The 24,324-nt window shown below is 32.7% G+C and overlaps 1 protein-coding gene across 1 annotated transcript in view; it reads right to left on the bottom strand.

Moving 5' to 3' along the window:
- LOC129921184 (chondroitin sulfate N-acetylgalactosaminyltransferase 2) overlaps positions 1-24,324 on the bottom strand; it is a 180,383-nt gene that overhangs the window by 10,734 nt on the left and 145,325 nt on the right. Inside the window, exons 3-6 of the mRNA XM_056002909.1 lie at positions 17,325-17,529; positions 15,748-15,969; positions 14,746-15,663; positions 10,424-10,569 (exon numbers count right to left, since the gene is read on the bottom strand). Coding sequence (XP_055858884.1) covers positions 10,424-10,569; positions 14,746-15,663; positions 15,748-15,969; positions 17,325-17,466 — 1,428 coding nt within the window. The 5' untranslated portion in view covers positions 17,467-17,529. The remainder of the gene's footprint in view (positions 1-10,423; positions 10,570-14,745; positions 15,664-15,747; positions 15,970-17,324; positions 17,530-24,324) is intronic.

The following is a 24,324-nucleotide window of genomic DNA, read 5'->3' as shown; positions in this document are numbered from 1 at the left end:
ATAGATATGTGTGCATGTGCAATTGTGCATATAATATTGATGGGGTGTTAAATTCTAATCATATCCAGTGACAAAGAAAGATTTGGAAGTAAAATTATGTTACGAGATCGACGTTTTTAAGTTCACGGAATGGGAGAGTAGATTTGTTGATGAGAGTAGTTGCAAGTTCTTACAGCCTTATGAAATTATTATTAGAATTATGTAATACTGAGATTTTAAGGCCGAAAAATTTCAATTGAGAAGAAAATGTAAGAACTTCGAGTGTCGAACTATTTTCAAGATTCTACTTTATTTTTTTGCCAAGCAAGAAAAATCTCTTCAAATAATACTTTCGATCTAAAAGTTCGAGTAAAACATGTTTTAAAAGTGTGAAAAAATTTTTTTTAACCAAGGCAGAAACACACTTGAGTCAGATTTAGCCCAAAAAAAATGAACAGATAGCAGGAGAATGTGTTTCTCAGATATCAGTCCTTGGACCTTTATTTTTTACGTGCGATTGTAGGTTCTGAAGGGCAAATTAAGATTCGAAAAAAATATCATGTGTGCAATTCACACGTGGTAGAAGTGAAACCTTAAAAAATCATTTTTCTTGCAAAAAAAATATATAAAAAATCTACCTATTTTTATTCTATCACCTTCAAATCCATGTTTTTTATATAACAACCTGCATAAATCATCTGAAAGCTTATTGTCTTAGCTCAAAAAATATATATCGATCAAGTCTATGAGACATCTACAAAAAGAGCTAGAATTTTTTAAACTCGATGAAATTTCATCCAAAAAGCAAAAAAAACATTTATTTTTATGTTCTCATGCTATTAAATCAATTTTTTTGTTTGACAACCTATACAAAATTTTATACCATGTGAAAGCTTATTGTTTCAACTTTGTATAATGATGCATAAATCTTATTTCAAAGATGTCTACAAGAGAAGTTAGAATTTTTTAAAGTCAACCATGTCGAATTTCCAGACTAAGATTACGGTACTTCCTACACAGGTAGATAGCTGGTCATCGCCAACAGATCTCCACATGTGTTTTGAGGTATTTTAAAATTTTTTTCAATTTAAGATTGTGTAACTTGTAGAGCACGTAACGTTATGTGTGATATGTGCCCATGATTATGAAAGCGGACTAAGTCATTTTTTGCATTGTTTAAAGAAAAACTTACATAATAATTTTCTTATAACGATTTAATTATATTTCTTTTATGAAATCACTAGAGGAGCAATAAAGAAGTTTATTTACTGCAATTTCGCTTTCAAATAAACTTTACATCTGAAATAATAATTATTTTAAGGCTAGATTTGAGGCCATTTTTACGAGTGACTTAGTCCACTTTCATAATTAAGGACACATATATCAAATAAAAGGTTATGTAATCAGCATGCGTATTAAAGTTAAACCAAATGTGTATGTGCACTAGATCAAAAGATATAACGTGTGTTGGAAAAGAATATCTTTTTACCGTTATCTCCGAATTTTGAATATGAAATTAATTGAAATTTTGTACAATTATAATTTATTTAATTACGTATCTACAGTACAAATTTCATTCATCTATCTATTAAAACAAAAAAGTTATAACAAGTTGAAGTCGTGTGGCGTTTTCGTTTCATCTTGTTTCAAATCACTACGATACTAAAGAAGTTTTCACTTCAAAAATTGAATTCCAGATAACAATCAGACATGGCTTCACGATGATGGAGAATGCAAAAAAGTGGGTCCCGCAATTCTGTCTGTCTGAATGTACTTCGAGCTACAGCCTAAATTAGTAGAGCGATTTTCTTCAAACTTGGTAGTTAACAGTAGTGGGTGATTCCCTAGAGGGCAAATTGACCAAAAATAACGGTACCTGCCATATAACCGAAATAGAAAGTATTTTTTTTTTTTTTTCCAAAAACGGCTCTAACAATTTTGATTGAATTACAGATACGAACAAACTTTTGAAATAAAAACAATTATTTTTTGAACCGCTACTGCCATTGAACCTTTTTTTGTTTCTGAATGCCTCTTACAAGACAAACCCGATTTCAACAAAATATAGGTACAAAAACGTTTGAGTAATTGTTACATTAAAATTTTAGAATGTTTTCAAAAAACATATTTTTGCATTTTTAAATAAATAATTTCATTATTTTTTTTTTTTTTGAAAAATCAATTTTTTTAAAACAAGGCAGTGAAATATTTTGAAATTTCGTTTTTAAGTGTTGATTTATTATTTCTTCAAGGTGGCATACCAAATTTTTTTTTGAAAGTGTTAGAAAGTTTTTATAAATAAAAAAAAAAAAAATAAAATAAATAAAGGGTCTAACGATTTTAAATTTTTTTCTTAATCCCTTTTCATACAAGATATCAGATGGCACACTTCGTTTTGTGACCAAAACCATTAAAAACAGTGTTTTATTAATTATAAAAATAGATTTTATGTATTTTTTTACATTATCAGAAATATATGTATAGGTACTTTAAATTATAATTTTCCCTAATTTTTTATCATTACAAAATTTAAGGTAAGACCTGCTTTTACCATAAGTGCAATTTTTCTATTTGCAATAAATAACATTGGATAAATTAAATTTGTAAATTTAGATAAAGTCCATATCAGAATTTGTTACGAAATATGTTTTGTTATCAGGTTTACTACCTATCTGAGAAGTTTCTGGATTTCTCCATTTTTGGATTTCGAAAAAATCTATTTTTACAAAAACGGTTTTTAAAGAATTTTTTTGCTGAAAATTATTTTTTATTGAAGAAACCAAATGGTACTCTTCGTTTCATGACCATGACCATTTAAGAAGTTGTTTTACTAATTTTAAAAATAAATTTAGTTTTTTTTTCACGAAAAAAATTAAATTAAATTAACCTTTTTTATTTTCATAGAAACATCACAATTCACGAAGTAAGATTATGCATACAGATTGAAGTTTGCACAGGAAATGTGTTAAAGTTAATTTCGACTGAGTATTATGTGCTTCAAGTATAGAACAATTTGCACTTTCAAGAATTTACTATAAAAAAAAGTTTCAAATACACCACAGTGACCCGATTTAAACTTTATTAAAACAAAAAATAATAATAAAATAAATAAGTAGCCACAAAGCACATATGTAACATTATTTGTACTATTTTTAAACCAAATTATTTTGCCAAATTTTGGGGAGATCACAGAGAGTAAAATTTTATTTAACAAATAAATTTTCTAAATGCGGCAAAGGCTTAAACCGAAATAAAACCCTTTTTTTTTATTTCGCAGAAAAAAATGCTATATTTTAAAATAAATGAATCTGTACAACAATGGAAAAGTCGAATTTATTCACTAAAATTTTCTGATTTTTTACGACCTTAAAAATTACTATATTTTTTATTTTTGAAGTATTAATCTTCACACCTCTTTTCATTTTAAAAATATTGAGTTTACCTGGAATTGTGAAGAGAAAAATGTTTATTTTAAGAGTTAAGAGCTTAAGTTACAACCTGGCGGAACACCAACTTACACTTCAAACAGTTTGAGATCTCAAAATCACTACTCAAAAAAATGTTCAAAATAAAAACTAACTGGCAACACTCAATGTGCACATATTTAGCCGATGGGAAAATTTTAAAATTAAAATGAAAAAAAAAAGCTTAAAAGCAAAATTGACAACATATACTCTTGTGTAACTACTCTCTAGTAAAGTTTTCCAATTCCCTAGTTAAGGCCATTGCCACCACCATTACCAACACTATACCCTTACCCATATAGGCTATAGACAGAGCCACACCTCTCTAAGATAAAAGACAGCAGCATCCTTTTTAAAAACCTTTTCTGCTTGTGGTAATGACTACAACTTCAATACTCGTATATACTCTGTGATGTGAAATGGCATTGAAGAGGTATACCTAGAGTACTTATAGAAGAATATCTTTGTGCAATAGTGTTTTTGTTACAACGAGTGCAAATATATTGAAAAGGAAGGAAATTGCCTACCTATCTTCTATCTTTTCTTTATATATGTATATAGAAGATGTACACATTCGAGAGAACATACTGCAGATGAGGTCCTTTCTAGATGAGTATTTTTTTTTTCCAAGCATTGTTTGCTCTTTTTTCCCTGTCAAGAGTATAAACTCTGTCTCTGTGTTTTTCCTAATTTCCTATAGCCTTTTTGCTTTCCTTCTATACATTAGGATAGGACTAGCTAGCTGACTGGTCGAAGGACACTTGTGAATTGCCTGTAAGTTGTAGCACACTCTAACCTTTTTTGGCAATAGTCCAAATGATGCCCGAACAAAAGTTTTAATCCCATTATTAGGTACCCAAGTGTTCGTCCTGTTTTATAAGGAGCGAGAGCTATCCAATATACCACACACACAAAGAAGGTAAAGGTCTTTAAAAACAACTCCCTGCCGCGAATGTTGTTCTATAGAACTGGATGATGATGACGAAGACTATAAAACAGAAAGGACCTTTTGTAAGAGGCGCAACAACATTGACTCAACTTCTCTCTCTCTCGTTGATAAAAGGTGATGTAGGTTTTGTATAGCTTTTAATAAGTAGCCATAGATAAATTCCCTAATGACGCCCGCCGTCAGAGCCTTCAATTGATTGTTTTGCCTTGTCTATATAGAATCAAATGATATGTGTACACTCACAAGGAGGCCCAATGGAGAGAATAAATATATATCGTATCGGTAGGTTCTCATATATCCTAGCAGTCAGGACTCAGGAGCATGCTGTGTGTGGGGATATTGTGCAATTAAATTGTGTACTCCGCTGTGATGTATTATCGCCTCTCTTGGTACATACGAGACCAATATGTATAACGTAGTCTGTACCTACTTTATACAACAACTTTGGAGTGTTTGAACTGCACTTGTCCGGGAAGTGCATTTTCTAGCGATCCTGTTTTTGCCCCACGAGAGTAATAGGCCTTTATAGGCTCTATTGTCTACCCATTCAGGGGAATAAGGTATACGATATATGATATCCTATAGATTCTGTAGGGGGCCTACATAATGGATGTGTTTGGCATTGATGAGTGATTTCAGTTGAGTTGAATTTGAGTTGGTTGTTTGGGGTAAGTTTATTTTAAATCGTGATTTGCCAAGCAGGCAGAAGTGCCAACAGATGGACTAATGCATGGAGATTTATAAACAAACGATGTACGACGACGGTCGACGATTTAGTGGAATGGATGTATACTCTATTCAAGCTTGTCTAAGCTTTCGCACCCAAAGGCTAATTTGGGTAATACCCAGGTACAATTCAATGAAAGTATTATTTAAGGAAGTTTATCAGAGTTAGCTGAAAGATTGTGTTGAAACTTAACAAATTAAAACAATATAGACCTTTATGGATTGTTGACTAGATTTAGCTTAGCACACTGGATGGCTTTTGTTTGATGTTTGATAAGTCTTATTTGTGTCTTGAGTTGAATTGGGTATTATTATAGTCAATGGAGTTTATATATGATGATGATGAGTAAACAAATCTATAGAAGCATACAGTTACAGTTGATGAATTTGAAAACATATCAAATGTAGATGCTTATTGGCATGCAAATTATAGACAGATGATATTAGATCTTGATATCAAGAATTGAATAGAACTATTACAAATGATGAAAATTATTACCATAAAAAAATGTTGATTTATATGAAACTGTCAACTTCAGAAATGTCTTACTACTGACGGCTGACAGCTTTGTATGTTTCATGATTTTCTGACAAGTTAAATTTTTTTAAACAGTGATACAACTTTTTTTCTTATTTATGCCCGGTTTATGTTAGTGTGTCACTGTGGTGTATTCGTAACATTTTTTTATATTGAAGTACATACCTTAAGGTCTTTTGCTAATTGTTATTTGCTTATGCCATTGAATAGATGAGTTTGATAATCTCTGAATTTTAAAACGATTCAATTTTGTATGGGACGCTTTACAATAAATTGTGGGAAAAAAATAGGAAACGAATTTTTTTCTTAACCAAAAAAAAATTGTTGCGCATACGCCACAGTGACCCTTTTTAGTTTATCTTTGAGATTTGCAACAACACCACGGAGCTAATGGTCGACTTATATGTGTGAAATAACATATCGTCGCCCTAGTATTCAAGTGCCGTATACGCCATTTTTACATTTTTGGGAAATCGCATTTAAATGTTCGGAAGATAATGGCGAAAGAAATAACCGCTGGTATTTTTTGATATTTTAGTATGATATATAATTAAAATGTGTCTTTTATATACATGCTATTGGACATCTGCAATTCGTTTAGTTTTCAAAATATTTAAATTTTTGTCCAAAATGAGTACGCCATGAAAATCAGAAGTTTCTTTTATTCATATACACGTACGTCAAAAAAAACATAACGTACGTCAAAACAATTCTCAAAATTTTCTTGCATTGCATGAAAAATTTGACGTAAATGCCAAAATTTCTTGTTTTTGTCAAAACAATAGTGAATATCTCGGCAACGAAAAAAGAAAGAAAAAAACTGATAGCAGATTTGAAAAGAGCAACTTCGAAAACATACGACTGCATACCTAGTTCAAAAAATGCAATTTGGCGTATACGGCACTCCAATACTAGGGCGACGATATATTGACATTTTTCACAAAATGCAGTACAATATAGACAGAGCGTTAGAGACGTATTAGAATATAATGAAAACAAAAGATAATCATGCCTATTACCGAAGACGCAGTGATTCACTCCCCCGGAAACTACTCGATCCGTTACCGATTCAAATTACAATCTGTGAACTCCCCGGGATAAACTGTATTATTGATCCACGAAAACACACTAAACTGCTTACCGACATTATGTCATTGTTGACACTTACATAGCCAAATGTCATTCTATCACTTCCGCACCGGGCGGCGCGCGGCTTCGGTAATACGAAACCTTGTAAAAGTGACTCTCACTCCCGCCGCAGTGCATCTGCGTCTTCTGTAAAAGACATGAATATGGTACTCGTTCAGGAAAATGTTTTTTTTTTTGTATAATTAATTAAATAAGAAACAATTTTCTTCCGGCAATCCGGAGTGAACTCATCATATTTTTAAGTTAACTCGGGATTCATTTTAACCTCGCACTGAAAAACTGACCCTTAAAATTATAAATATAATTCACACATTAATTCCTAACTAAAGATAATTTTCAGGAAGTAAGAGACCGCCAAAGATTTCAAATACTTAAATAAGTCAAACCTTGCGCACGAAATATTTAAAATGTTATTCTGCAAATTTTATTTTGTTACACAGCAAACAAACAAGCTATAATAATGTCTAAAAAAAAATTTAGTTTTTTGTGATGGTTACATTTTTAGTTTACCGCTGGGATTACATCTTCCATGTCAAAAATTCACCGAATTTTGTGAAAATTAGCACCTCTTAATGTAATGTAATGTTCTAAATTAAAGGAGATTCATTGTTTTGTCTTGCCATTTGCTGAATCGAAACTTAAATAATTTATGTTGAACATAAACTCTTATTCCCTCCTTTTTACTTGCGATATAGGTAGGTATCAAGTTATGCATTCGTACAAAAAAAAAAAAAGTTGAGATAACATTTTTCCATGACATTACGATGGTAGAGAATGCTAAAAAAGTGGGTCCCGGAAGTCCGTCTGTCTGTCTGTCTGTCTTTATATGGAGCTACAGCCTAAACGGATGGACCGATTAATGTCAAACTTGGTATGTAACGTTATTTGGCTACTCTCCAGAGGGATTTTTGGAATTAATTTTTTTGGACCAAAAATAACGGTACTTGTCATAAACCGATTTTATTAAAATTGAAATATCTCAAAAACGGCTCAAACGATTTTGTTTAAAAAATTCGAATTCTAGTTTTAAGTTAAGGTCTATCTTCTAATGAAAAAATTTTTTTTTGAAAATCATTATTAACGGTACCTGCCATAGAACCGTTTTTTTTTTTCAAATCCGATTATCTCCGAAACAGTTAATTCCATTTCAACAAAACTTTTTGTGAAGAAGCATTTATATAATTTAAATATAAACCAAAAATTTCCAAAAAAATAATTTTTGGATTTTTGAAAATCAAATTTTTAAAAATGGGACATTGAATGTTTTTGAAATTTTGTTTTTAGATGTTGATTAGTGATTTCTACAAAATGGCGTACCAATTTTATTTTAAAACTTTTTTTCCAAAAAAATATTTATAAAAAGTTAGTTTTTTAAAAAAAACGGGTTTAACGATTTTGAAAATTTTGTTTCTAAAATTGCATCTTAATATATCAATCAAAACTGCATACTTGTTTTGGAGGGAAATTTGATTTCAGATTTTATTTTATTTTTTTTTTAAACGAATTTTAACTCTAAGAGCCAGTTCGTGCGACCCAGCCGAGCATTTTATTTTTTTATAGCGCCAAACATTTGAAAATTGAAAAATTATCGTGAGTCGAAAAAAAAATTTATTAAGCTAAAGCTTATCATGGTTAAAAAAATATTGGTACATTGAAGATGATGAATCTAAGAATATTTATTATAAATTTGAAAACAATCGGACGGAAAGTTTCCGAAATCCCGAAGGTACTAGGTCTAAAAATGTTATTTCAAGATACCTAATCGCTAAAGAAAGAAAGTGACCGACAATCCTGTATAAAAATTCCTATACATAACTTTTAGCCGGGAAACCGACGAAGTTACGAATACCACAGTTACGGGCGACAGAGTTACGAGCGTCAAGGTTACGCGAAACTGAAGTTACGAAAAACTAGAGTTACGAATTCTAAAGTTATGTTAAGCTATGACATGTGATTTTTGGGTTGGCAACAATTGCGAGGAACGACATGGAATTATGGAAATACAAACAAGAGATTAACATTTTTCTCATCGTTCAGAACTAAATGAGTAAAGCGAAAATGGGTGTTATTTAATCTTGTAAAATTTTGATTGGATAGGTATTACATAATATGGTTTTGTTTTTGTGAGAAGATCGCAAAAACGTTGAAATAGAAAAAAAAACATGAGTATACTTATGTAAGTTTGGGGGACGTAATTGAATTTAACTTCTTATTTGTCCAACTAATATTGCAAATACGTATTTATTGTTTGAAAGGTAAATTCTACCCTAAAACTGGATTCAATTTCTAGACACAGCTAGCGTAATAAGGAAACAGCCTAAATTAGAACGGTTGGTGTCAATTTTCATAAAACAAAAACGAAAACCGATCTAAAACGGACAATTTTAAACTAAATCCTTTATGTTATAGGTACTCGGTCATTAGGGCAATAAATCCCCTATAATTCACTCTTGAGGCAATATATTAATCCTTACCGCTTGATCCTTGGGTAAAAACCTCAAACATGATGAAATTTGATCCCACACACCACCTCCATATACAATATATCTCAGCCAAAATTCATGCTCGTAAAATTGCATTCAATTTACCAAGAGTTAATTGTTTTAATGGCATCATCACACCATCAAAAACAATTTACGATATGAAAAGGATAAGAGAAGAAGAACAACCGGCGAGTATTCAATTTCATACAAATATAATACACACTCGTATAGCACCTTATACCTAGACAGAGAATTAAGCTGGAACAAACGCACACGTTTTCAACACACACTATGAGTTCAGCTTTCAGCACTTCATTACAATTAATGCGATTATCTGGGGTAACCAATTTAGTGTATAGTTCCACACAGCAAAGCTATATATACTATATGTATGCCCCCAAAGGATATATGCGGGCGTGTATATAGATACACAAAAACCAAAAAAAAGGGAGTACCAAACGAACACATTTATAACAATTGTAAATCTTCACAAAGAACTTGGCGAAAACGCATGAATGTCGTCGTAGTCATCATTGACGGTGACGCGACGACAACAGCTCCAAAGCAGCCAGCGTCAACAAACTGTGTATGGGAAAGAGGTAATTCTGCGTTCAGGACTCCAACTCCAGCAGCAACAGCAGCAGGAAATATAATAAGGCACTGTATTTATTCATCACCCGGAGCAAATTACAAATTCCCACCCACTTAATAGCTTTCTTTGTGGTATATTTATATAGGAAGGGGATACCTTCCCCAACTCCCTGCCATAATACAACACCACCATGAGGATCTCTTTTTTCATTTCTGTATTCATGGAAAGTACGCAGAAATGAAACTGAGGAAAAAATAGTACACATTCTGCTAAGCTTGCAAATGCGAAAGGCAAGTGGAAAAGTCGTCGCTTGTCGTCGTCACACTGACATCAGATATACCAACCATCAACCAAGCACCCCACTGTACTCAAGTGTTCCTAGATTTTTATTTTTTCTGTTCGTTACCCGAAAAAAAAAACCAACAACTATTACCATCACCACACTCTTTGTATATAGCCATTTGCTGGCTGGCTTGTCTGGTTGGTTGTATGGTCCTTCAATCCTTGGGAAAGCAATTAAATAAATTACGCAAATGCGCTTACCTTTTTGCCAGCCTTTGCATTCCAGCGGCATCGGTCGAGAAATTTGGCACTGAACACAACGTCAACGTCACACATAAACAAAAGGACATCTTTACTCTTGTCGTCCTTGTCCCAAACACGTTCAGCACCCACACGTAGTCCTTTAGCTATATGTATGTACAAATGAAGAAAAGTAAAAAAAAATTATAATATTGCATAAGGCTTTAAGTTAAATTGGATCGACTAAGGCGTAGAATATATAAGTATAATCAAGGACAAAATATAATAAAAAAAATTGTTTATTGGTTCAAGTTAATTAAAATTGTAAATGAACTGGGAGGATCGCATTTTTTTACTGGTGGCGATGATGTCCTTAATGGTCCATCAACAAATGGATATTAAGGAGAGATTCATTTATTAAAAAGAAGTTGTGAATGATATTTCTTAAAAAAAAAAGAGAGGGATTCACGCAAATATTTTTGTTTATATATTTTTTTTTTATTTTCCAAAGGATCAGAGAAATTGATAAATATTTGGAAATAATTTTTTGGCATTTTAACTTCTTATAACGACAAAAAATGCATTGTAAAGATGAAAATTTTGTTTCAATATCAAGAAAAAAATGAATTTATGATGCATACCACCGTCACGTACAGACAATGTCTATTATTATTGCTGAGTTAATTTCTAATTTATATATTGTTTTCATTATTCATTGTCGAAAATATGAAATTCTTTCTAGGATTTGAATACGAAATTAAGAAAAAAAAAAAATAAATTAACGTCACGTACAGACAGGAAAAGCCAAATCAGAAAATCTGTACGGAGTTCGAAGAGTTAATATAATTTAGCACATCAACAAAATTGGTTAAGAACTATGTGGATCCTATACTTATGGTATATGTATCTTCTGAATTTAATATCAAAAATTTTTCAAAATCTATGAAAATTTTTATTGTCACAGTAACGTGAAATGTGTTTTTTGCTTTAAAGAAAAAAATTTACGAAAAGGTTATAATTTGTTGTTAGCGTTTCCAAATACTCAAGTAAGAAGAATCTTATATGGAAGATACAAACTATTGGATGTGTAATAAGGGATCTTACGGCCATATTATTCACTAGTTTTAAAAATACATCTGGATGTAAAATTGTCAAATGTCAAAAATAAATCCAAATCAAAAATAGTTATCCCGATTTTAATTATTAATAGTTAAAAAAAATAGTTAAAAATGACTATTTTTTTCTCTGTGTGATAGTGAATATTATGGATTTGGATTTATTTTTGACATTTCAATTTCTTTACATCCAGATTAGTGGCGTATCCAGAAAAAAATTTGGGGGGGGGGCTGGAAAATTTTTCAAAAATGTTTGATAAGGTAAATTTACTACAAATTTGTTTCTTTTTTTATTCATCTTTGATCGAGAGAAAAGCGCTGTGCTGCGGTACTGAAAGTCGTATAATAGCATTTTACTGCTCCCGAAAACTTCGTACTACTGTCTCCTTCTTTCACATTCAAAGTAGCTATTTTTCCAAGTTCTTGTATCCCGAACATTTTACACAAACAGCAAGGTGTTTAGTAATCTTTAAAAAAAAAAAAACACACTTTTTCGTTAGAATTTTTTCATGTGCTGAATTCAAAACTGTTTACAGATTTATTCCTATCACGTCTAGTTTTTGAGCTATACTCATCACTTTTTTCGGTATAAATGCCTATATTTCCGCAATTCGACCGAAAGTGAACTGGCATCACTTTTCAATTTCACGTGAAATTGACCTTCGATCGATTTCGAAAACTTCGAAAATACTTCGAACTGTCAAAACTGAAGGATCATCTATTTTTATTTTGTTTCTAAAGTTAAATTACTTCTACTTTGAACATGGATGCAATTTTATTGACAACTTTATTGGAAAAAAGCAGAATTTAAAAGAAATAATAAGAAGTCACATTTTGCGAGACATATGAAATATGTAAGTGAAATGCAGAACATGGGCGATATTATTGCAAATTTTCAAAGAAAAATGATTTAGATAAAGTGTAAAGCGAATGAGGTTGCAAACACAGAGGCAGTGATGAATTATAATATTTCATGCCTCATGTGTTTTATGTATTTTGTATGAAATTAACAACAAATAAGCATTACAAAACAATAAAAATATAAGTTTTGATAATATTTTGTCCAAAAATTGGAGATTCATTGAAAAAGATACCAAGTTCACGAGCAGAAACAAAGCGAATTGAATTCGATCAGAAAATCCAAATGAGGGAAAAAATGTAGAACACCTAATTTCACTATCGGCAACGCAAGTGAATGCTCAAAAAGTGAAATGCAGAACGTAAAAGTCTCAAAAACTAATTTTCAATGAAATTCTTTTGATGTTTAATCCGAAATATATATTTGGACCCGTTTTACTGAAACTTCCTGCTCGATCCCTCTTTATAGTTTTGCCGGCAAATTAAGGACTCATCAAATCAATGAATGAATCCGGTACTCAACGGATAAATCCAGTAACTGTCAAATTGACAAACCAGTGGGTGAACCTTGATAACAGCGCCACAAAAAATAACATGTTATCATATAGTTTTTGGGTCGCTGAATCCAGATTCGAAATCAATTTTTCCCTATCACGTCAGGCTTCCGAGATATCCTCAAAAAATGTCAAAACCAAAAAAAAAACAAAAGTTCTTATCTGGGATGCGTTTAAACCGAATCCGAAGTCTATTTTGCCATATCACGTCAGGTTTTTGAGATATCCTCAAAAAATGTCAGATACGATTTTTTTTTACTTTTGATATTTTTTTAAACATATTTCAAAAACTTGACCGTGCTGATTTGTATAAGAACAATTTATTCTTCTTTATATGCAAGCCGAAAAAAAGTCTGCATTGAGCTTTAAACAAGCTTAATGGTTACTTTTTAAGCCTGGTTAATCAATCATTTTTGTTAACACAAAAATCTACTACAATCTACAGCTACAAATTTGTCCCTATGTATTCAGCTATATCAACGTCAAAGTACGATAAGTTCATTCAATTCTGATCTTGAATAAAAAATTGCGCAGAATTCAACTGGAAGAATACAAGATTAAAAATGCGTTTCTTGTATGTGGTAGACTTATCATGAGTAGAAGATTATTAGATCTACTACACAATCAACACATGATCTTCTGCTCGAGTAGGTATAGATAGGATGTGTAGTTGGTAGTACTAGATTCCTTCTCATGAATAAACTACAAGACTACAAACTCCAATGGGGAACTTCCAGCAAATGTCATTTCTGGGCTGGTGAAGATGTAAACAAACGTTTTTTTGTACTGAAAAATAACTTTTTTTGTTGCAATTAACATTGGAAAAAATGTTTTTTTCACCTCTTCACCAGTGGAGGTTGACCATCAATGAGAAAGAAGTTCTTCTAGTACTTTTCTACTTGGAAAAGCCCCATGGAATAGAGCTATTTAATATCAATTTTATAATTGTACCAAATTGAATGCCAACTTGTATAGAATTTCAAATTCTCCATTTGTTTGGTATGATACATATAAGTTTTCAAGTAGCTTCCTTGTGCTTCTCTAGTGGCTTAAATATCAACGATCTTTTGGAGCATTGACCTACTATATATGGACTGCTAGTCGTTTGACTTTTCCATACAAAAATTGAAAAAAAATGATTCCACATCTTTCTAGCTCTACTAGCGGTATAACCTTAGACGGCGAAAAGAGGAAACTTTTAGTGAATGACATCTGTCGTTAAAAGGTAGTGCTTTCTCTGTTTTTCTATATTTGTTCCTTTCGCACTTCGTCAAAAATGTTGCACTTATTCTCCGCTTTTTTTTAGGGCGCTAGTATCGCGAAGAAACAAGTGGAACCTACCTGAATATGCTTCTAGCAGTCCATATATATTAAGTCAATGTTTTGGAGGTAATATAGACTCCTCATAAGTAAAAGAATAGTGTATCAATATAAGTACTTCTTGATTGAGACGTCTCATGATTAGGTGAAAATGAAAATTATAATCTAGTACAACCAACAGCACATTACCTTTCCCATCTTCTCGGGCAGAAGAGCATTTGTAGATGGTATTTCTTGATATACTAGTCATCTCAAGTAGTCTCTTTTGTAGCTTTTGGAGGTCATAAACTACTCATAAGTAGGTACTTTTCAAGAGATTTTCAATGGAAGGCACTTTGAATACAATGCAAATCTACACAGCAGGAAAAATTTTGTAGATGAAGTACTAGTAAAGATATCAGATCTACCATTTTGTTTTAAACAAAACTAATGACATGATTATATCAAGCATAAATCTATTCAATTTAACCAATAATCTGTTTAAAAAAAAACTTACCTCTTGAAAAAGTTTCATTCAGTGCTAGCAACTTCAAATTCGATGAATTTCCACCGCTATTCTTCATCGCCAACACTCGACTCATAATCGACCTCGCTTCCGACAAACCATCTTCACCAAAATACACAACCGTCAAATGAACCCTTCGGTCATTTTTCAATGCAATCTTCACAAACTTTTCCATGAAACTCTGAAATGTCGCTGTTCGCCCCGACAACGGCAGAATTATATGAATCAACTCTTTGTCATGGACTTTTGGAAAGCCGATCATTTGTATCGTTTGCAATGGCGCAAAAGGTCTCATAACAACAACTTTTGTTGTGCCGCCATTTGTACCAGAATTGCTAGTTCCGCTATTGCCACCACCTCCACCGCCACCATATTGATGACTATTTGTTGGATTATGTGCTAGCTCTTTTGTCCTAAAGTATAATTCATATTGTGTTCCTGTCGTAGGTTCATTACGGTAAATCCCCTCTGTGAAATCATCCAGGGTATACTTGATTCCAGCGCCCATATTTGTCGTGCCACTGACATTTCTATTGAGACTCTCGATAGCCTTACCCAGTGCGTCCAAGAGATCCTTGCGTTTATAGCCAATTGGCTTTTCTACCACCCGTTTGCCCAGTCCCAGCTCAATGGGATACACTCGGCTGAATGTGAAATGATTGAATGGAATCAACTCGTACTCGTTGTTCAAAGGAAGTCCCCGCAGGATCTCTGCTGCACCGACTTGTTTCCGTATGTAACTGCTGCAATCATAGATGGAGCCAGTTGCTCCGCCTGTTTGGATGTGATGCTGCTGCTGCTGCTGCTGCCCGCCTGCTGTGGTTGTTGTGTTTGGCAATGGAAGCTGTTGCAGTAGCTCCAACTGTGGAACAAGTGCCACGGAGTTGGTAAAGTTAAATGGCTGATTACCTGGTGAAAAGAGAAAAGAGAGGAAGAAGAAATGAGTTATGAAAGGGGTCTTGCGTGTGCTTTTGCTATATAGCTATCTCATACCTCGAAGTTGGATAAGCTGGAGTTTCAGAGATTTTATTTCGGATGTCAGTCGAGTGATTTCCTGTCGGTATTCCTCCTCCTTTTGACGCAGCAAGTCGATGTACTCCTTTTGATCGGCTGCAGTTTTTTCGGCGTTGATGTTCCGCAACTTGTGTTGGTTTGCTGGCGCTGGCACCGAGTGGTGTTGGGCAACAGCGGATATCACTGGAATTTTGTTGAATTCTGGAAAGAGGATGTGCAAAAAGGACAAAAGAGAGGATATGCTTTTGAGATATTGATAGTACAAAGGTACGGATTTATGTATGCATAGCATATATACTGATTCTGTGAAGGAGTATAATTTATATTGAATGAAGTTTCTCTATAGAAGCGTTATAGGACTATTCTAACCTCACTCTTCTATCAGAATCAGAAGAATGAAAATAAAATGAAAGAAAGGATTTCGCTGGAGATGTAAGGTTGTGAGTGTAGATATTGGTTAGATTTGAAGCAATTGAGAATTTTAATTAGAATTTCAATTAAGGATTCAGCTAAATTCTTCAGTTTTAGATGGAGTTTATAGGAATTAAATGCCCTTTAGGCGAGAAATTGAATGAGTTCATTTTATTCAAAAGGGTTTTTTGTTGCTCTCTCTATTTGCGTAAAGGGAAGATTTATTTGCATTGCGGAAGAGCATTAAGGATAGCGATTTAATAGAAGAAGGTGTAAAGTAATAGATATGTGTACCGTTTTATCGAACTTTATCAGAGCAATGAATTTATGTATATTTACATCACTTTTATTTTTTGTATTCCAGAGAAGAAACAGTTGAAGCAGAGTTTTAAATGCATAATAAAGAGTTCAATACATAATGAATTTCATATTTACTTCTATAACCATTCTATAATGCTTCTATAATCTTTCTATAATGCTTCTAAAACCCTTCTGCATGCAAGTTAAATTGTTAATTAATAGGTTGGGCATTGAAAAGTTCTATAGTAGTAAATGTACTAGATCATCTACTCATGAGAAGTTTACTACCTCCAAGGGAACGGGGCTATCAATAGAAAACTATTCAAAAAAGGAGCTCCTTTGAAGATGGCAAAATATACTTTTGTGTTGATAAAAATCAGAATTGATAATCTAGTACTAAAACAACACCAAATTTTGTAAGCGGGTAGATGCATTAGAAAACTAATGACGTTGAAATTGGCTGCGTTTTTTTTAGGGGAAGTAGACAACTCATGAGTAGGAGTTTAGTACTACCACCTACAGATTCTTATCTACTCGAGCAGAACATCTTGATTACTTTTAGTACTAAAACTACTTATCATATACTCATGAGTATTATTAGCCCTGTTCCATTGGGAGGTGGTAAAGTACTACTAGTAGTTTACTAGCGATTTTCAATGGAACGCACTTTCAACGAATTCAATACAAATTGTATCTCCTCGGGTAGAAGAGCGTGAGTATATGATAGTACTAGATTAACAAAAACATCTACTAGTAGTTAACTACCACCTCCAATGGAACAGGGCTATTAACTCCAAAGGACTATTTATTAATTTTCGATTTATAAACTTTTTTTGATTACTTACCATCATCATCACTATCATAGCCACCATCAGCAGTTAGACCACCAAAACCACATTTCGTCAAAGCTAGCAGTGATATGATTGTTACGGAACAAATTAAAATCAGTAACTTTGCCAGCAGCTTTGATCCTGCCATTCGAAGCATATTTCATTTTTCTTTTTCAGATTTTGTAGTCATCATTTGTTAGGGAGTCTTTTTGTTTATGCCCTAGAAGAAAAAATAGTGAGAACAAAAAATTTTATCAAACATTTTGACAGCAAAAAATGAAAATTGTATAAATATTCAACTTAGTTTTAAAAGATTTCTTGAAAATGGTTCAAGTTACAACTTAGCTTGCATTATTTTTAACCCAACTTATAATTTTACTTACGAATTTTGAACATAAAGTACTGTGGGTTTTGGTAACGTTCCTATTATACCTACAGTGAGAAACCTACAGTAAACTTTAATGATGTTAAGAAGTAGTGTGATTACCCCTATAAAGTCCAAGAAAAAATGTCCTGAAAAGCTTCTTACCCAAGCTATCAATTTTTGATTTCTTAACGCTTACGGCCATATTATTCACTCTGGATTTAGTTTGGATTAAGGTTAATTTTAAATCCAATCACTTAAATCTGAATTTAATAAATGCAAAGCTTTAGTTTTTTGTTCATATTATTCACTCAATAAAAATTATGTGATTATTCAATAAATTGTGTATACTTTGCATTTATCTTTATTTTTCCATTTCAAAATGCTTGACAAAACAACTGAACACTGTAAAAATTAATTTTACATACATGTGGTTTTATAAAGTTAAACAGACCTCCAGAGAGCAGTTTAAATTTATTTCGGTTTAACACGATTGGATTTAAAAAATTGGATTTAGGTAGTGAATATTATGGATTTTAATTTATTTTGACATTTCTTTACATCCAGATGTATTTTTAAGCCAGTGAATAATATGGCGGGCCGTTACAGAAATATTAGCCCTGTTCCATTGGAGGTGGTAGTTTGCTCGTGAGTAGAAATCTAGTACAACAACTACACATTCCTATCTCCTCGAGTAGAAGAAGATCATGTGTTAATTCTAGTACTAGATCTACTCATGAGTAAGATTGTCAAATGTCAAAAATAAATCCGAAATAGTTTTCCCGATTTTAACTATGAAAATAGTTAAAAAATAGTTAATAATGACTATTTTTTTGTCTGTGTGATAGTGATTATCATGGATTTGGATTTATTTTTGACATTTCAATTTCTTTACATCCAGATGTATTTTTTAAACTAGTGAATAATATGGCCATAAGTGTAATCTCTGAAAAGATTTATACCTTTAGGTTTCTTGTACTTGTTCTGTTTCATTGGACGTGGTAGTTTACTCATGAGCAGATCTAGTACTACAATCAAGACATGATCTTCTGTTCGAGGAGATATGAATGTGTAGTTGTTGTACTACATTTCTACTCATGAGTAGTCTATCTCTATCACTTCTAATAGCCCAGTTAATTTGAGTACTACTAGTAGTTTATTAGCGATTTTTAATGGACCGTTATTTCAACGAATTCAATACAAATCGTATTTACTCGGGAAGAAGAGCATGAGTAGATGACAGAATTAGATTAACCAAAACATCTACTATTAGGAGATCACTACCTCCAATGTAACAGTGCAACAGTGCTAACCCGATTGGTTGTTGTAATAAAGCCTGAACTACATAGACACACAAAGTGAAAAAAGTACAAAAAAGTCATCAATAAAATTGTTATTATGATTTTGTACTTTTGTTTACTTTTTATACTTTTTTTGAAGTTATACTTCTTATGGGAGGGTGGGTATGAAAATTTACTTTTTGACAAGAATGTCAAAGGGATTATGACGCGATCACCCTGGGTAGCAGGGCTGTCGTTTCACCTTTAGAGTACGCAGTACTTTAGTATTTAAAAATGCAGTACGCCACAGTACGGCAAACATAAAACACACAACACGTAGCAAGTTACATGTTTCATGTGGCAAGTTGCATGTGGCAAGTTGTATGTGGCAAGTTGCGTGTGGCAAGTTGCATGTGGCAAATTGCGTGTGGCAAGTTGCATGTGGCAAGTTACATGTGGCAAGTTGCCAGGGTTGCAAAAAGCTAACATTTCAGCTCAGCTCACAGCTCAGCTCAAATTTGAGCTAGGTACCATAGCTTAGCTCATTTGAGCTGAGCTGAAAGTGAGCGCCCCAACTTCCAACGCCTATATCTCGGAATTTTGAAAAAAAATGAAAAAAATTTGTTTGATGCCAAAAGGTAGCGGGGACTCTAACCTACATTTGGGTACAACTTCCATCCCTGTAGGTACACGCGTTCTCAAACCAGGAGAACTTAAAGGTAAAAAAAAAGTTAAGCCCGATTCTGAAAAAATAGGCATGATGTGGCGGTTTAACATGCAAAGCGATTTTTTAAAAATCTGACAATGTGCAAAGCGTAGGCCCATGACACAAGCTATCATTTGGCATCACTCCCAAAAATTGCTCTCAAGCGGCTTAGCTTCCAGGAGCGTTCAAAGATTCGGGGATTTTTCGAAAAAAAAATTTACCCCAACTTTCAAACGCGATTTTCTCGGAATTTTGAAAAAAGTCGTAAAACCGGATTGTACCTGATTTTTTTATGATTAAAAAAGAAATATTTTACTAAAAAAATAGAAATATATTTACTATTAACCCTAGAAAGATAATCTACGTCTGTAAGACGTATGGCGTGTAAAGAACTTTTTTTTTCTAATTCAATTCAAATTTCTGGGTTTTTGTTAAATTGATTTGATTTATTATATCACTTCTTTAAAATAATCTAAGTAATGAGTTAAATAAATATGACAAAAAGTGTTAACATAAGACCAAAAATCTTTTTTAGAATCATACGTCTCTGAGACGTATATTATGATTATCTTTCTAGGGTTAAAAAAACCAAGAGAAAGATCACGAAAAATTATCTGTTTTATTTATAAAAATATCCATGTGTTAAAATAATTCCATTAATAACTAGAACCAAACATCTTGAGCTATGGTGTTTTATAAAAGTTTAAAATATCTTCATATTTCATTATACCTACATACAAAATGTACATGTTAAAGTATAAATATGAATATAATAAATAACAAATTATACCTATACCTACCTAAATAATTAAAAAGTGATGCATAAATTTGCGAAATTAATGTTAAATTAAACAATATCATTTTAATAAAACAAAAAAGTTAGTAGGCAGTTAGTAAATCTACGTATTTCCTGTAACATAGGACAAAACTGCAACACAATAGTTAACATTAAAAAAATATTAGCTAGCTTAATGTTTAAATGATTGTAAATTTTGTATTATTGGTTTGAACAAGTGTGTTGGAGGAATTTCGAACATGTTCAAAACCGCCCCCGAGCATAGCAGTTTGAATCCGATATTTTAAGTAGGTAAACTTGAATGTTCTTATAAAAAGGATAATGAAACTAGCATTTGTGGAAAAATTAAAGAAAATAAAATGGAAATGTAGGTATAACATTATTGAAGATTAAACAAAAAATGCCTGAATCCTTCAAGTTCTACTAGACTGATTTCGATGAGAACTCGATTACGTGGTATAAAAATTAAAGTCAAGCTGCCAGAGGCGTACGTTGAGTTGATATAGAAAAAGAACAAATTATAGCTCTGTTCACTGACGCTGTGCTGGACTGTTCTAGGCAGAAAAGTACAGCTTTTTGCTGTTCATTGAGGTTTTTTCTGTGCTGAACTGTTCTAATTACCTGTTCATTGACAAATCTAGAGCAGTTTAGAACAGGATTTTCTGTTCTTGCTTTTGAGTCAGATCAGGTTAGAACAGATTCGTGAGAAGTGTCAAAATCAAAGCTGTCATTTTTTGTTTTTGTTTTGATTTAATTGTGCGAATATTTCTCGGGTGCTCGTGGTTTTTATAACTAATAAATAATTTTTAATTATATTTTTCACAGTAAAATTACAAAAAAATAGAAAAAATAAACGAGAAACGATAAACAAAAAATTCAAATTTACAATTTGTTTTTTTTTTTTTTTTTTTCATTTTGACAAGTGACGTTTAAATGACTGTTCTAACTTGTTCTGACGTTTCTCACGAAACTGTGCTGTCCTGTCCTGTTCTGATCTAGAAAAATCCTCGTTGAACATACTTTATATAGAAAATAAGAACAAATAAAAAAGTACGTAGGTATACAGCCTACTTTTTTTTATGGGACCCCTGATGTATCATTTGTTGGTCGCTAAGATTATTTACGCAACACTTTTTGTGGCAAATAATATATAGGTAATTTTTTTTCAAAAAACTGATTTATTTTTTTGCGATCCCTGAGGTATGTGACTGGCTACCAATATAATTTGTCTCTCTTGTATCCGAAGTAATTCATGTCAAATAACTTATCTTTAAGTTGCCAACTCTGCATTGTTTCCAGTCGAGGCCCTGGCATGGCACCGCCCCGCTTGCCCCAAAGGTGTGTACGCCCCTGCAAGCTGCCTACACCAATTAACGCTCCTGGTATATAAAGAACATCCGCTTTGTTAACATTTGCATTTAATGTCTAGAAAAATAGGTTGATCACAAAATAAATCTATTTTACTCTTGGAAGCATAAAAGGTATGAATATGAATATCATTTTTCGAAGTTATGTTTTAAATTAATTTTTCTTGTTTTTCTTTTCAACTAATAAATGTGAAATAACTATATTTTAAATTTTAAGGTTATTTTTTTCTGAGTTTTTATTATTTTTTGGTTTCTTGAATATGATATAATAATCAATTTTGAGTATGTGTATGTTCTTAGTAAAAAATTAATAAAAAGCTATGTTTTATCTATTCATTACAACGAAAGTAATACTTCTGTGCAAAAGTGCACCTTCCATGTTCAAACCTGCCCCACTTTTGAACATAAGAGTTATATTGGTTAAACATCAAAATTTTACATATATCAATATTTCGTCTAACTATCCAAATGTTATTTGAAATCGAAGTTCAATGTTAATGTTTATTGTTAGTAAACTTTATAGATCAAGAAAACGAACATATGTATTTCGTTCAAGAAGTTGCGAAAGCAAAAATTCTTCAAATGTGTCCCACTCTACCCTATAATTCTAAGTCGGCTAAAATTGATTTGGCAAGTTTTGACCCTCCAATGTCCCTCCCCAGGGTCCGGACAACTAAAATATTGTGTAGTCATCTGCGATACATATGTGCCCATGATTATGAAAGTGGACTAAGTCACTTTTTGCATTGTTTAAAGAAAAACTTAAAAAACAATTTTCTTATAACGATTTAATTATATTTCTTTTATGAAATCACTAGAGGAGAAATAAAGAAATTTATTAACTGCAATTTCGCTTTCAAATAAACTTTACCCCTTAAATTAGAATTATTTTAAGGCTAGATTTGAGGGCATTTTTAGGAGTGACTTAGTCCACTTTTAAATTAAGGGCACATATATGTACAAATTTTCATTTCGATACGATAATTGGAAGTAGGCTAAAATTGATTTGGGTCTTTCGACCCCTCAATGCACCTCCCCAGGGTCCGGACCAATAAAATATTGTGTAGTCATCTGCGATACATATAAGTACAAAGTTTCATTTCGATACTGTGACTAGAAGTAGGCTAAAATTGATTTGGCGTCTTTCGACCCTTCAATGCACCTCCCCAGGGTCCGGAGCAGTAAAATATTGTGTAGTCATCTGCGATACATATATGTACAAATTTTCATTTCGATACGATAATTGGAAGTAGGCTAAAATTGATTTGGAGTCTTTCGACCCCTCAATGCACCTCCCCAGGGTCCGGACCAATAAAATATTGTGTAGTCATCTGCGATACATATATGTACAAATTTTCATTTCGATACGATAATTGAAAGTAGGCTAAAATTGATTTGGAGTCTTTCGACCCCTCAATGCACCTCCCCAGGGTCCGGACCAATAAAATATTGTGTAGTCATCTGCGATACATATATGTACAAATTTTCATTTCGATACGATAATTGGAAGTAGGCTAAAATTGATTTGGAGTCTTTCGACCCCTCAATGCACCTCCCCAGGGTCCGGACCAGTAAAATATTGTGTAGTCATCTGCGATACATATATGTACAAATTTTCATTTCGATACGATAATTGGAAGTAGGATAAAATTGATTTGGAGTCTTTCGACCCCTCAATGCACCTCCCCAGGGTCCGGACCAATAAAATATTGTGTAGTCATCTGCGATACATATATGTACAAATTTTCATTTCGATACGATAATTGAAAGTAGGCTAAAATTGATTTGGAGTCTTTCGACCCCTCAATGCACCTCCCCAGGGTCCGGACCAATAAAATATTGTGAAGTCATCTGCGATACATATATGTACAAATTTTCATTTCGATACGATAATTGGAAGTAGGCTAAAATTGATTTGGAGTCTTTCGACCCCTCAATGCACCTCCCCAGGGTCCGGACCAGTAAAATATTGTGTAGTCATCTGCGATACATATATGTACAAATTTTCATTTCGATACGATAATTGGAAGTAGGATAAAATTGATTTGGAATCTTTCGACCCCTCAATGCACCTCCCCAGGGTCCGGACCAATAAAATATTGTGTAGTCATCTGCGATACATATATGTACAAATTTTCATTTCGATACGATAATTGAAAGTAGGCTAAAATTGATTTGGAGTCTTTCGACCTCTCAACGCACCTCCCCAGGGTCCGGACCAATAAAATATTGTGTAGTCATCTGCGATACATATATGTACAAATTTTCATTTCGATACGATAATTGAAAGTAGGCTAAAATTGATTTGGAGTCTTTCGACCTCTCAATGCACCTCCCCAGGGTCCGGACCAATAAAATATTGTGTAGTCATCTGCGATACATATATGTACAAATTTTCATTTCGATACGATAATTGGAAGTAGGCTAAAATTGATTTGGAGTCTTTCGACCCCTCAATGCACCTCCCAGGGTCCAGACCAATAAAATATTGTGTAGTCATCT

This window comes from Episyrphus balteatus, chromosome 1, assembly GCF_945859705.1.
Source record: "Episyrphus balteatus chromosome 1, idEpiBalt1.1, whole genome shotgun sequence".
Taxonomy (NCBI): Eukaryota; Metazoa; Arthropoda; class Insecta; order Diptera; family Syrphidae; genus Episyrphus; species Episyrphus balteatus.
The sequence above is the reverse complement of the archived record's forward strand: the minus strand, read 5'-3'. Positions and strand labels throughout refer to the sequence as shown.